Source organism: Octodon degus, unplaced genomic scaffold (genome assembly GCF_000260255.1).
Source record: "Octodon degus isolate 3935 unplaced genomic scaffold, OctDeg1.0 scaffold00008, whole genome shotgun sequence".
Taxonomy (NCBI): Eukaryota; Metazoa; Chordata; class Mammalia; order Rodentia; family Octodontidae; genus Octodon; species Octodon degus.
In genome coordinates, this window is record NW_004524584.1 from 9,314,977 (window position 1) to 9,327,883 (window position 12,907).

A 12,907-nucleotide genomic window follows, 5' to 3' on the forward strand; every position below is an offset into this window, starting at 1 on the left:
TCTATGCTGTCCAATTCGATAGTCATTGACTGTATGTGGCTGTTGCATATTTGAAATATTGCTAGTGCCACTGAGGGACCTCATTGTCATCTAGGTGATTATAATTAAATTGAAATAGCTACATACGGCTGTGAGGTTCCATATTGGATAGCACAGCTAACGTCTAACACAGCTTATCCACATGATGTTCCTGGCCTTCCACTTCTGCCCTAAGAATTCCCTCCATGTGAGGTGTGCTTACTAATACCTTCTACCTGGGTGTGTTGATGGCTGTCTAGTCCAGAATTCCTCCCTGCTCCTCTTCCCACCCTCCTGCAGTGGATGGGATGACGACCTTTGCTGAGCCATTAAGGCATTTGCTTGTATGGCATTTCTGTATGGTTGTATGTGGTTTGTCTGCTTCAGGGCTAGGGATCAAACATAGAGCTTTACTCACACTAGGCAAGCAGCCTGCTAACTGGGCTACATCCCCAACCTTCTTTATCTCTTCAGTATCAGACTGTAAATTCCTCAAGGACCAGAATGACCATTTAATTCTGAAAATTTTATGCAGGTGTCTACTGTGCCCCAGGTGATGGAGACACAGAGATGCAGATGAGGCCCCCCATGACAAGACAGTACACTCTTAAAGGGATGTTGAATGAAGACAAAAATACTCACTGCAGAGTACATGACAAATTTTTTGTACTTTTCTTGCTGAGTTGCACTCTTCATGTGATTCAGGATTTCATTAATCAGGACACCTTAAAGAAGACAGATTAACAATGCAGCTGAATGGAGCACAGGCTTATGTTTTGTGTATGAGCTTTCTGTCTGCTGATAATGAAGGTTCTTACTGCAAGAATTCAATAAGAGAGGCAAAGACCTAACTTAGTTTAAGCATCTGCAGCATGCTAAGTCACGTGAGTTACACATATGATATTACTGAACCCTCAGCCTGCCCTGTAGGAAGCTGAAGCCTAGCTAGATATTATATGCCTCAGATGTCTGGCAAATAAGAGCTGGACTGCTGGTTTCTCTACTGGGTTTCACTGAAGCTCAAGTTAGGAAAGAGAATGACAAACTCGGAAAGAATTCCGGAAGGCCTTTTTAGATTCCAGACAGTGGTTAGCAGGGATCTTCCAGGCAGACCCCAAATGGCATATGGCATGTGCTTCTGTGCCTCCATTTGCTCCCACTCTCTTGTGGTCAGACCTGTGAGAAGCCAAGGGAGAAAGCAATTTCTCCAAATGTGGGCACAGATCATGGGCTATTTTCTGACTTTTGTGGTGGTACCAGGGATTGAACTCAGGACCTTGCGCTTGCCAGGCAACCATTGATTTCACTGAGCTATCTCCCTGGTCCTCGTGCTATTTTCTATGGGGCACTTCTTTAGGTTCCCTGGAGTTGCTACCGGGCTGAAGCAAGCATTTTAGCTTTCATATATTGTCTCTGTAGAGGAGGAATGCTTTGCCTTCAGATCCAAAGGCCTAGCTCTTATTGCTCCTGAGGCAGTGAAAAGCAGACACACAACCACAAATCCTGTTTTCTTTGTAGACACTAAAGCCTGTACTTCATAGGGCCATCGTGTATGTGCGTGTGTGTGTGTGTGTGTGTGTGTGTGTGTGTGTTTAAACAGCACTGAGGATTTACACTAAACTATCTCCCCAGCCACTTTAAAAAATTTTAATTTTGAGGCAGGATCTCACTAAATTCTTAAGTTATCCAGACTGAACTTGAACTTGAGATCCTTTTGCCTCAGCCTCCCAGAGTGCTGGGGGGGGGGAAGAGAGAGAGAAAGAGAGAGAGAGAGAGAGAGAGAGAGAGAGAGAGAGAGAGAGAGACCGTATAGCTAACTGCTAGATCTGTTTTGAGGCCTTGATTACCCAGAGACTTCACACTATTTCTAGTGAGGATTTCAAAAGAGAGTCATTGTGTCTTGGTGGTCTTGCTACTGTGCATGATTTCACCTGGCCTGAGAATGACCAGTGGTATTTATAGGCTTTTGGTAATAAGCAGGCATTAATGTTAACTGACTGTACTCCCAGACTTGAGTCCAATCAGCAAATTCAAAATGAGCAGCTATGGTCAGACACTGTGCAAGATGGATCAGACGTGGGATCTGCCCTCCAAAAGCTCATTAAATTATAAGAAGAGGCACTGTGTAGCAATATTCACAATATCTTTATTGTGGCTGGATTTGCTTAGACCGTGAATACAAGAAATTGGATCCTGCATCTCAAATGGGTCTAAATCTCTCTGTCCCAGAGAAGGTTGTCCTCTAGAATACATAGGCAAATTAACCTGATCTTCATGCCATCTTGGTACCAAATTCTGTTGCCAAGTGAAGTACTGACAGCCATGTCAAGTTAGCAACTTGTCTTTTGTCAATAGATACCTTTGGGAAGAGGTAGCCTTGGTAATGATTAATAGAATCAACTCTTAGTCATGAGGCATTTCCTTTTCCCAAGAGTAATGAGGTAGTAACATTATTATCTCCAGGTCTGGCATGTCAATATTCTGTCCTATAGGTGGGGAAACTAAGACTCAGGTTTAGCAATTTATCCCAGATTATACAACTTGCAAACTGGAAGGCTCGGCTTTGAGCCCAGTATATAAAAAATCTTTGTTCATAATCATTAGATCACACTATAGCATAAAAATAGCTCCTAAGTTCCCTGTGGCATCCTTTAGCATAGACAAATCACTATTATCAGAAGACATACACTTCACTACCTTCATTCCCGAGCTACAGTAAAGTTGCAACCCTTTTCTATTTGCCAGACAAAGACCAGATGGCAAATATCTTGGGCTTTGTGGGCCCCAAGATCTGTCACAACTTTTTAATTCTTCAGTGGCAGTATGAAAACCATCGTCAACAAGGCATGAATAAATGAGTGTGCTTGTGTCAGTAACTTTGCTTACAAGAATCGCAGTGGGCTGGACTTGGCCTGCAGGCAGTCATATGCAAACCCCTGGTCTACATCAAGAGTGGATAGATAGATGCTCTAAACAATTCATGGGGATTTTGGGGGCAGGGATGTTTTTGTGTCCCTTGTGGAACAGCATCACCCTTGAAATCAATAGAGTTTGGCATAGGTCAGAGGAAGCCAGTCATATTTCTGATGTTCTTTTTTTTTTTTTTTTTTTTTTTGCAACCTAAGGATGTGTTCAGGTTTGGCTTGAGGATTGGGGGATTGAACCACAGTATCCTGAGCCTGACTGTTTTGTTTAAGCAGGCACTTAAACAACTGAGCTGATGGGCAGGCCCTCCTATCTTGTATTTTGTGTTACCCATACAATGGATGTTTTCTGTGCAGGACTGTTCAGTTGCTTCATCATTACACAAACAAAGAGTTGGCAAATCTCTCTTGTCTAGCCAGATCTAAACAATGGGCTGAGCTTGGGCGTTGGCTAGAAGCAGTTTCCTGTCTGATCAATGGAGCTGGACCTCTTCCAGGAAGAAGGGCAAGTGGGTTGCCATAAATACCAGCCTTCAGAGAGCATCTCAGGGAAGGACTCTTGCAGACACAATCTAGTTTAATGCCTTTCTCAGATGGGGAAACTGGGACCTGTGGGGAGGAAGTGTTTCTCTCTAATGTAATCCTCTAGTAGTTAAGGCAGAAAAAAAAAGGAAGAAACATTAGCAAGCTGTTAGGACAGTATCCTTCCTTACTTATACATGTATCACCCTGTAGCTAATATCAGATTACTGGCAACTCCTATTTTGTGTAGACATATTGAGGTTTATTAACATGCAGCTTTCAGTTCAACAGGTCTGGAGTGAGTTCTGAGATTCTGCCTTTCAAGCCAGCCACTGAGTGATTCTAGTGCTGCAGGACAATGGGACTACACGGTGGGCAGTGAGAGGCTGGATTCCTGAGCCCACCATGATGAGCTCGGGGGAAGCAAATCAAAAGTTCCACATTTGCTGTCTGGTTGGGCAGGATTGAGCCACAGGCTGCTGCCTGGGAGTCAGAGAAGAAGCCTGGTGGTTATATGGCCACAGGTGGCCTCTGCATCTTTTGTTGTAAAGCATATAGAAGATTGGGCTTCTTCTTGGGGCTTCCACAGAGTTTGTATCATGCATAGTCAGTATGCCAACCTCCCTGGCTCCATCTAAGCCTTCTCATTGGATATGCCCCCCCACCCCCAACCAAGGGCTGGGCTTGTTCATTCCCCCAGAGGGGAGAGAGGCTTGGATTTTTCTATCAAGTCTGCCTCTGTGCCTCACAAGCAGGACTTCTGTAACATCAGGTCTACAGCCTCCTCGTGTCATTAACTGCCACTTCTATGAATGATTAGTCCCAACCTACTTTGTTCATCTCACATGAATATGCTTCTGACTAACCTGGTTATATACCTCATTAGCTGTTCTCCTGGTTACTTGCAGCCCTGGTGTCCTGCCTATACCTGACTCCTCTTCTGTTTGGTGATTTGAATTTTTCCTCTGGTTACACAACCTGAAGTGAACATCATCCCCATCTTCTTGGCCCCCAGAATGCCCGTATGCAGTCTCCTAGAGTTCTGTTGACCTGCGTAGACAGGTGGGTAGCAGCACCTGGCAACATCTGAATGCTGAGGTGATTGTGTTGGTTTCCTTAAAATGCCTGAAAAGTATTATCAGCCTGACTTAGACCCTCACCCTAAGGCTTGGGTTTCCCCATTAGGCCAATCTTTCACATAATGGATCTTCTCTTGCTGTTTATCCTTAATTGATTTTAATGCCTGCATTAATCACATGTGAGTCTCACACCCTACTTATTTCCTTTTTTTTTTTTTTAATGTATTTAGTACAAGGTCTATAGGGTCTCACTACATAGATTGGACTTGTGGTCCTCCTGATTTTAGCCTCCTAAACCCTGGGATTATAGGCGTGCACCGCTACGCCCAGTCTCAGTCACTGTTTCAGTGCACGCCGGGAGCGGGGCCAGCACAGCATGCCAGGGATCCAACCCTGATCATTGAGCCTACCTAAGCAGGTGCTATAGTCTGCTGGGCTATCTGGCCAGCCCTCTGTTTACTTTCTTGGCCTGGCCACTCAGCAGCCCTGACCTCTATCCTCATCCTTCCTAGTCCTGGCTTCTTTCTTAAAACTCACCTAACCTGCTCACAAGGACCCCACATCCCACTGCCTGGGTCTGCCTTCATGATAGCAGGGCATCTCAGGCTGCCAATAGCCAAACCTAACCAAGAAGGTGCATCATTGGTCAATAAACCTCAACACATCTCAATACCAATGAACTTGCCATAACTTCTCGATTGCAGTGGGTGTTGATTAACTTGAAAGATATATTTTATTTTTTTAACAATGTTCATCACACAGGATTTCAGGAAAACAAGCTACTATTGTCAAAGCTCCCACTTGAAAAATTCATCCTGTACAATAAACCAGTTGATTTTCCTGGGATTTAGACACAAATCACTGATTATTGCATCTGGAAGAGATGGAAAGGGCCATTTAGCTTTAGACCAAAGCTTTTACTTTCCAGGTCGGAAAATTAAGGGCTAGAATGAATAATATTGATGATTATAGTAACACATCATTTACTAATAGCACATTGGGTTCCAGATGCTATCTGTTCTAAGCTTTTTGGGTCTATATATTCATTTTAGCTCTTGCTATCTGTGACATAGGTATTGTTATTGATGCCCTCTCTCAGAATGGGAAATGGTGCAAGAGTGATTGTCCTGTTTGAAGTCACTCCATGGATTTGTGATAGGACTGGAACACAGGACCAGACCATCCAACCATAAACCTAATATGTTCCTTTCATTTGTAAAATACTTACCCCCCTGGAGTCTAGATTTCTCTTTCTGCTTGTGTATTCCATAAAGAGACAGTAGGGACAGTTCTGATAATTCTCGCAATGTAGTCATGGTCTCCATCGTGGCCCAGGAAGGTAAAGTGAAATTGTGAATACCCTATAGCAAATAAAAAAAGAGGAGATTGTGTGTGCAATTTTTATTTATGATCATCTTTTTTGTTGATTTCAAACAGGTTTTTCAGCTGGGGTGATGGTGCATACCTGTAATACCAGCACTTGGGAGGCTGATGCAGGAGGATTACAAGTTCAAAGCCAGCCTGGGCTACATAGTCAGTTTAAGGCCAGTTTGAACTATAAAGCTAGACCATATTTCAAAGAAAACACTCCCCAACACACACAAAAGATATTCTTTCATCTCTAAGCATTACTAGGTCAACCCTTTCTTATTCTTGCTATTTATTTTAAAGAATTTACATAGTGATACTGATTTTTCAGAAGAAAAACTTACAGAAACTAGCTTTCCCCTTTCTACCACAAACTTTGGCTTAACTCTAGCTAGATGTGTGATTCTTATTTTGTGGATAAAGTATACAATAGGGCAAAGATGTACCATGTTCTTTTATGCAAGGTTTAGAAACCTTTATGTAAGCTTTTGGGGAAGATAAAGTCCAGCAGGGTAAATGCTATTTCCTTAAAAGCCAGGTCAGGCCAGTTAGACAAGGAATGTAATTCTGGAGCTATTGACAACCTATGCCTGCCCTGTGACCTTCTAGTTCCATAGGTGTACCTGCTAGTCTGTACATGGTAAATAGTAGAGACCTTGGACCAGACCTCATTACTTGGTAGGAAGAATTGATTAGGATTCCTTTAGTTTTTAAGTCTTTGGAAGAGGGAAATGTGGTGGGAGGGAGAAATTGTGAAAGAGCAGAGCCAAATGAGGAGAGGAGAAATGAGCAAGAGCGATATGAAAAGGGTACCTCATTATATGGCCTCATATTAAGCCATAGCAAGAAGCTGGACGTGTAGCTCAGAGGTAGAGCACATACTTAACATTCCAGAGGCCCTGAGTTTAATCCCCAGAATAAACAAAAGCAACTGTAACAAAAAGGAAGAAAAAATAGAGGTCAGGGCAGTTAGCTGCTGTAGGTTGGGGACACGGTGTCCTCTGTTACTGAGAACTATGTGTGCAGCTCCATCCTCCGTGCACTCATGCTGAACTCAGCTCAGAAGCAGCTGGGAGTCAGGCGAGTAGTCAGAATTTTGCCCAAGGTCTTGGGTGCTGGTTGGGAAAATAGGGATAGAAAATACTCCTTTTTGCCAGAAGATGGAGCCTAATGAGCAAAAACCACCAAATATCTTTAAAAAAACCATAATGATTTAGTTACAAAGATTATTTGAAATGTACTACACAGAGAAAATGTTCTGCCCTGATACACAAATTTTAATAGCCTGGCTTATAGCTGGCTTGTTTATTTCTATATTCAGAAATCAGGCAATTTTTTCACCCTTTTTCTGTATAACAACTGTTTTTTTTTTTCCATTTAAGTCCATTGAGAGAAACCCAGCACTCCTGAATGATTGCAAAATAAGTAAATGAGAATGTCCAGAAGGAAAGCAACTTTGTTTCCAATTTTCTACAAGGTGAAAACATAAATAGTGGAAAATGAGAGAAGTCAAGATTATAAAAGGAAATCTTGAATTATGTATCAATGGACAAAAGAGAAGTCAAGATTATACAAGGAGGGGGCCGGGGGATGGCTCAGTGGAATAAGCGCTTTCCTGGCAAGTACAAGGGCCTGACTTCAATCCCCGGTTCCGAAAAAAAAAAAGACTATACAAGGAAACTTTGAATTATGTGTCAGTACCAAAGCATGTATGAACTATAGGCAGATGTACAAAAAGAGAAGAAAAATTTATTCATCTGTTGCAAAGTAGGCATAAATCATAAAATCAGACTGAAAATTAATCTTTTTTTTTTCTTTTACCTCACAATATAAAGGATCATAGACTTTACTCCAAATTCCAAAAAGGTCCTGGCCTTGGAATCCTGAAAGTGTAGGCAAGGTCTTCATAAAATCCTGGAACAAACACAGAGGAAAATATTTCTATATAAATATTTATGTACTTGCCATCTGCAGCATACAGTATTTTGATATCTTGGAATGGATCTCTTTGTTGTGAGAAGCTGTCCCACACACTGTACGATGGTTAGTAGTATCCTGGCCTCTACCCAATCCATGTGAGTTGCATTCCTGGTCTAGTTGTGACAGCCCAAATTGTCTCCAGACATTGCCAAATGTTCTCTGGCATGTGAATTTGTTCCCAGTGAGAATCGCTCTTCTTTGCAAAAAAGTGGTGCAGTAATATTGGGTATGATAATGAAAAGCAAAGAATTTCATGCACACACACTAATTTAGTTTCTCATTAGTACATGAACATTGCAACTTTCCAGGAAAACACAGTAGGATCTGGACTTACTCTCTGGCCATCAATGAGAAATAGGTATGGAACACAAGCATTTCACTAGTTTCTGTGTTCTTGAATTGTCATAATGAGACTCACACAGGTAGCTAACTACTGAAATTGGAAGCAATTTCTGGGATGACTTTTGGAAGATATTGTTTATCTGATAACTACATTTTCTAAGAAGCTATATTTAGCCAATGTTAACCCCAACAGATGTCCATCAGATAAATGAACCAGTGATTCAACAGTTTCCCCCTCCCCCAACCTCCAAACATAAAAGCTCCAAGGCCAGGTGAGTTATGGAGGAAGAAACTCTGCCAAACTTTTCAGAATATATATATATATATATATATATATATATATATATATATATATTCTCCACGTATTTCTTTGTATTCTTTCTAGATTTTGTAGCAAAATGCATAATTGAATCAAAAGACTAGTTTTTAAAAAATTCAAAGCTTAGCACCTGTCTTTTGTGAAGAAGATCGTGCATAGAACAAAAACAAAGAACAACAACAAAAAAAACCGCCTTTTTTTTTTGAGTCAGGGTCTCACTATGGAGTTCAGACTGGTTGTGAACTCACTATGTAGCTTAGGCTGGCTTCAAACTTGCTGTGCTCCTCCAGCCTCCTAAATACTGGCATTATAGACATACAACACCACGCTCAGCTTCAGAAAGTCTTGTTCTGAGTACAGAAAAAGCCCCAGTGCTTCAGTCTTGATAGACACTTGTTCTTGGTTCCCATCAGGGACACAGAAACAAATCTGAAAAGGATTGGCTTTTCTACTGGTTTGTAGCCATTTATAAAAGGAAGGTGATCAGGGAGTGAAGACTTCCTAATGCGGCATCCTAAGCCCATGATGGTGAACCCATGTGTGCTGCAGGGGGCTGCTGTGTTATTGAAAGCCCTAAAACGTTTGACATCACTGTTCACAGCCATTGCTGTAGTCAGCTGCTGACAGACATGCTCATCCCATGCTTTAGAAGCTGAAGCTTAACTGGACATGGTGGTGCATGCTCAGGATTTGGGAGGCTGCGGCATGAGAATTCTGAGTTTGAGGCCAACCTGGGCTATGGAGTAAAGCCAACCTGGAACATGTGGTGAGACTCTGTCTCAGAAAACAAAGGAGAAACTGCTGAAGTGTCACCCTTTGTCTTGCCTCTCAACACTCAATTACACCCCTCGGTAATACTATGTTGAACCTTATAAGGTTGAATCCTCTTCTGGAATTCCTCAGATTTCAAAGTCTCGCTCTGAAGTTCTTGAAAACGAGGGCAGTTCCGGAAAGGCAGGTAGAGCAACTGGGAATAACAACAGAAAAGTCATTAGATCACAGTTAGCTGGAAGACCCTTGCCAAAGAAGCTGCACAAGAGATGGCTGGATGGGGAAGGAAGGGTGAGGGAGGGAAACTCCACATGTGAAGGCTACACATTATGTACCACCACACATACTAATTAAGAACATGATCTGAGGAATAAAAAGAAGCTGCACAAGTCTTATTAGGCCAAAAGCAACCTTACTAGAAGATTCAAAAGTTCTTTGAGCTAAGTGGACATGCTAAAATTGGAGGGGACAAGATAAATGGTCATCAGGCCTTAAAATAGTAGAATATATACTTAGATTGGAAACTTCTCCCCCTTTTTCCTTTCATGAACTGTCCTAATCAGACATGTACTGTTGGTAAATACTCACAATTGGAAGTTTTCTGTATGAATAACTGTTAACATGCTTTCTCCCAAGCCCTTTCACTTCCAGCACTTGGTGCACATCCGTGTATGCCCTGCTTCTGTACAAGAATACGAAAGGTTCTGGAAAGAAGCTTAAGACATAATTCTAACTATGCCTTCGCTTCAGTTCTTGCAAATTTGCTGACTGTGAAAATGAGGGTGTATATGTATGGAAAATATAATTTAAAGCCTATCTAGAGGACAAAGTGATAATCTTAAATAAGTTTAAATTCCATAATCTCTTGTAGTTTTGCCTATAATCTGTAGGCTGGTGACTCCCAAGTATATTTTGTTAGCTGGGTGTGGTAGTGCAGGCTTGTAACCCTAGCACTCTGGGAAGCTGAGGCAGGAAGATCACGAGTTTAAGCCCAATGACTTAATCGGATCCTATCTCAAAAAGTCAAGCAAAGGACTGAGGATGTAACTCAGTGTGAAGGCCCTGGATTCAATCCCAAATATCACACCTACTCAGAAACACATTCACATGTATTTTGTTGCTATTACTTTCCGTCTTGCCTGGATTTCCAGCTCTTGGTGGAGAGCACTGTTTGAACGTTTGCTGAGGACCTTAAGTTTAACATGTACAAAGCCAAACTCAACTTTTTCACTTTTAACCATTTCTTCTTGGCAATTTCTCTTCTTTTGCCCATGGCAAACTTTACAAACCTGCCTTATATACTACTTTTTCTGCTCTACTTTTGAAATGTGTCTAACATAGACCATTTTTGTTTATTTTCATTGTCTCCTCCCAGGATAAGCCACCATATCTGTGTTTCAGCTGCTTCCTCATTCCTCAGCTGGCATCCTTTCCTTCTACCTCCATGACCTCATTTAAATTTTTACTTTATTCTAATCTGAATCTTGTTTATCTGTGAGGACAAGGTACCTACAAGCCTGAAGTTCCTTTTTTTGGGGGGAGGGCAGCTAAAACTGACTGAATCTCAGATTGTGCCCAAGTGACCCATAAACAATTTCTATCTTCATTATAATGTTATCTGTGTGCTAAATGACACCCCCCTCTAGTGCCATGCCATTTGCCAATTGCCATGACAAGAACAAGAAATATCCATTTACAAAAAAGAAATGGCATCTGAATTCCTCAGAAAAAAATCTGTGCACATTTTCAGAAAAGATAGGAATATTTCTTTTGTCTTTACCAGCCTCTCCTTTATTTCTTTCACCTCCTAATCTCTACTGGGTCAGGAAGTTGATATCCAAGTCTTTCTCTAACTTCTATTTCTTGGCCAAAATAAAAGTCTCTCGTGCTGCTCAATTGGTCTTCAGTCTGGTTATTGGTTCTATGATTCTGAGAGGCAGACAGGATCCAGTTTGGGGTCAGGAATGAATAATACCTTCACAGTTCATTCCCTACACAGCAGGTGCACTATTTCTTTTTATTTTTAATCTTTTTAAGGTATCAATAAGATCAGATCATCTTGTCCACAAACTTCATTAGCTTTTCATGTTATCAAAAATAAAATCCAAAATCCTCACAACTCACAGGAGTCCATATGAGGTAGGCCCTAGAAAGTCCTTTCCTGTCCTTTTCTACTATCATCCTTCTGTCCAGTAGCACCGGGGGGCTCCACACCATTTCCTAAAAACAGAAGCCAAGGGCCTCTGTGCCAACCGTTCCTCACCCAGAACATCTCTTCCCCAACCCCTTCCCATTCCACCTCGGCTCTTCCAGACATTCCACAATTAACACATTGACTTGTTTACTTCCTCCAAGGAACCTATCTCCATCGAAACTATTTTCTTTATTACCCATTTCCTATAAAATAACTCTGGGAGAATGAACACTTTATACTTCTTATTCACTGATATATTGTGCACATCTAGAACAGAGCTGCTAATCATCTACTAATCATCTAGATATTAGGATTTTAGTAGCTACTCAGAAAACAGTTTTTACAATTCTAGTTTATTAGTACATGTGCACAGTACCTAATGTTTATATTTCTTGGGGGCAGTTAGCACGTGCACATAATACACCTAATTTCTTGAAAACAATATTTATTTTATAAGTTGCTTCCTTTCATCTCGGATTCTTCTCTTGTCTAGCCTTGCTTTTCTTCCTCTGACGTCTTTCACCATTTACTTCCAGACCTTCACTTTCTTACTCCTGAATTGTATGTACAATTATCCTCTGAGGGTCCAGCGTCTTTTCCTTCCAAGCCTTTGTCAGGCAAATGCCTTGAAGCATGACTCACCCCAAGTATGCAATAGTGAAGGACATACAAGTCATCTCTTTTGCTATCCTGGAGGTATAGCTCCAGTTCCCGCTCTATGAAAACTTGAGTCATGGCCCTGTGGTAGCTTCTTACAGGTCCCTGAGTTCCCCCAGCATGTTCAGCTTGTACTTGAAATCATTGCCTATCATCTTGCAATGTGTTCTACATGTTTCACACATGCTAATTTTCTTTCTTCAGATAGATCATAAATTGGGAAGAAATTTGGATACATGTTTCCCATATATTTCTTTATATCACTCAGCACAGTTCTGGGTATAATCTTATACTGACTGGTTGATTTTGTTAGACTTTTTTGTTTTGGATAGGATCTTGCTATACAGTTTTAGATGGCCTTGAACTCATTATCTAGCCAAGGCTGGCCTTCACTCTCAATGATCCTCTGACCCAGCCCTCTAAGTGTTGGGATGACAGGCGTGCACCATGATACCCAACTCTGATTTTGGTAGACTTCTTAACTTCTAGGTGAATTTTGTTTGCTTTAGCAAGCAGGTAGCTGGAAATAGGTGGATAATCTTGCTTGTTTCTTCTTCTCTCTCTTCCTCATTTTTATTTCTTTTCCTCTGTAATTGCCTGTATTCTCTTTATTATATCAATTAAACACTACCTTTCTGGATTTCAGATTAAATAGATCCCTTACTTTACATGGGCTAAATTTGGTATTGCTATCCAGTCTTTATCACTTCAGAAAAGAATGAGGTAAATGTGA

General features: G+C 41.3%; 1 protein-coding gene across 1 annotated transcript in view; it reads right to left on the reverse strand.

Moving 5' to 3' along the window:
* The window catches only part of Acpp (acid phosphatase, prostate), a 52,494-nt gene that overhangs the window by 21,975 nt on the left and 17,612 nt on the right, over positions 1–12,907 (reverse strand). Inside the window, exons 5-8 of the mRNA XM_004625018.2 lie at positions 9,421–9,519; positions 7,733–7,825; positions 5,772–5,904; positions 661–743 (exon numbers count right to left, since the gene is read on the reverse strand). Coding sequence (XP_004625075.1) covers positions 661–743; positions 5,772–5,904; positions 7,733–7,825; positions 9,421–9,519 — 408 coding nt within the window. The remainder of the gene's footprint in view (positions 1–660; positions 744–5,771; positions 5,905–7,732; positions 7,826–9,420; positions 9,520–12,907) is intronic.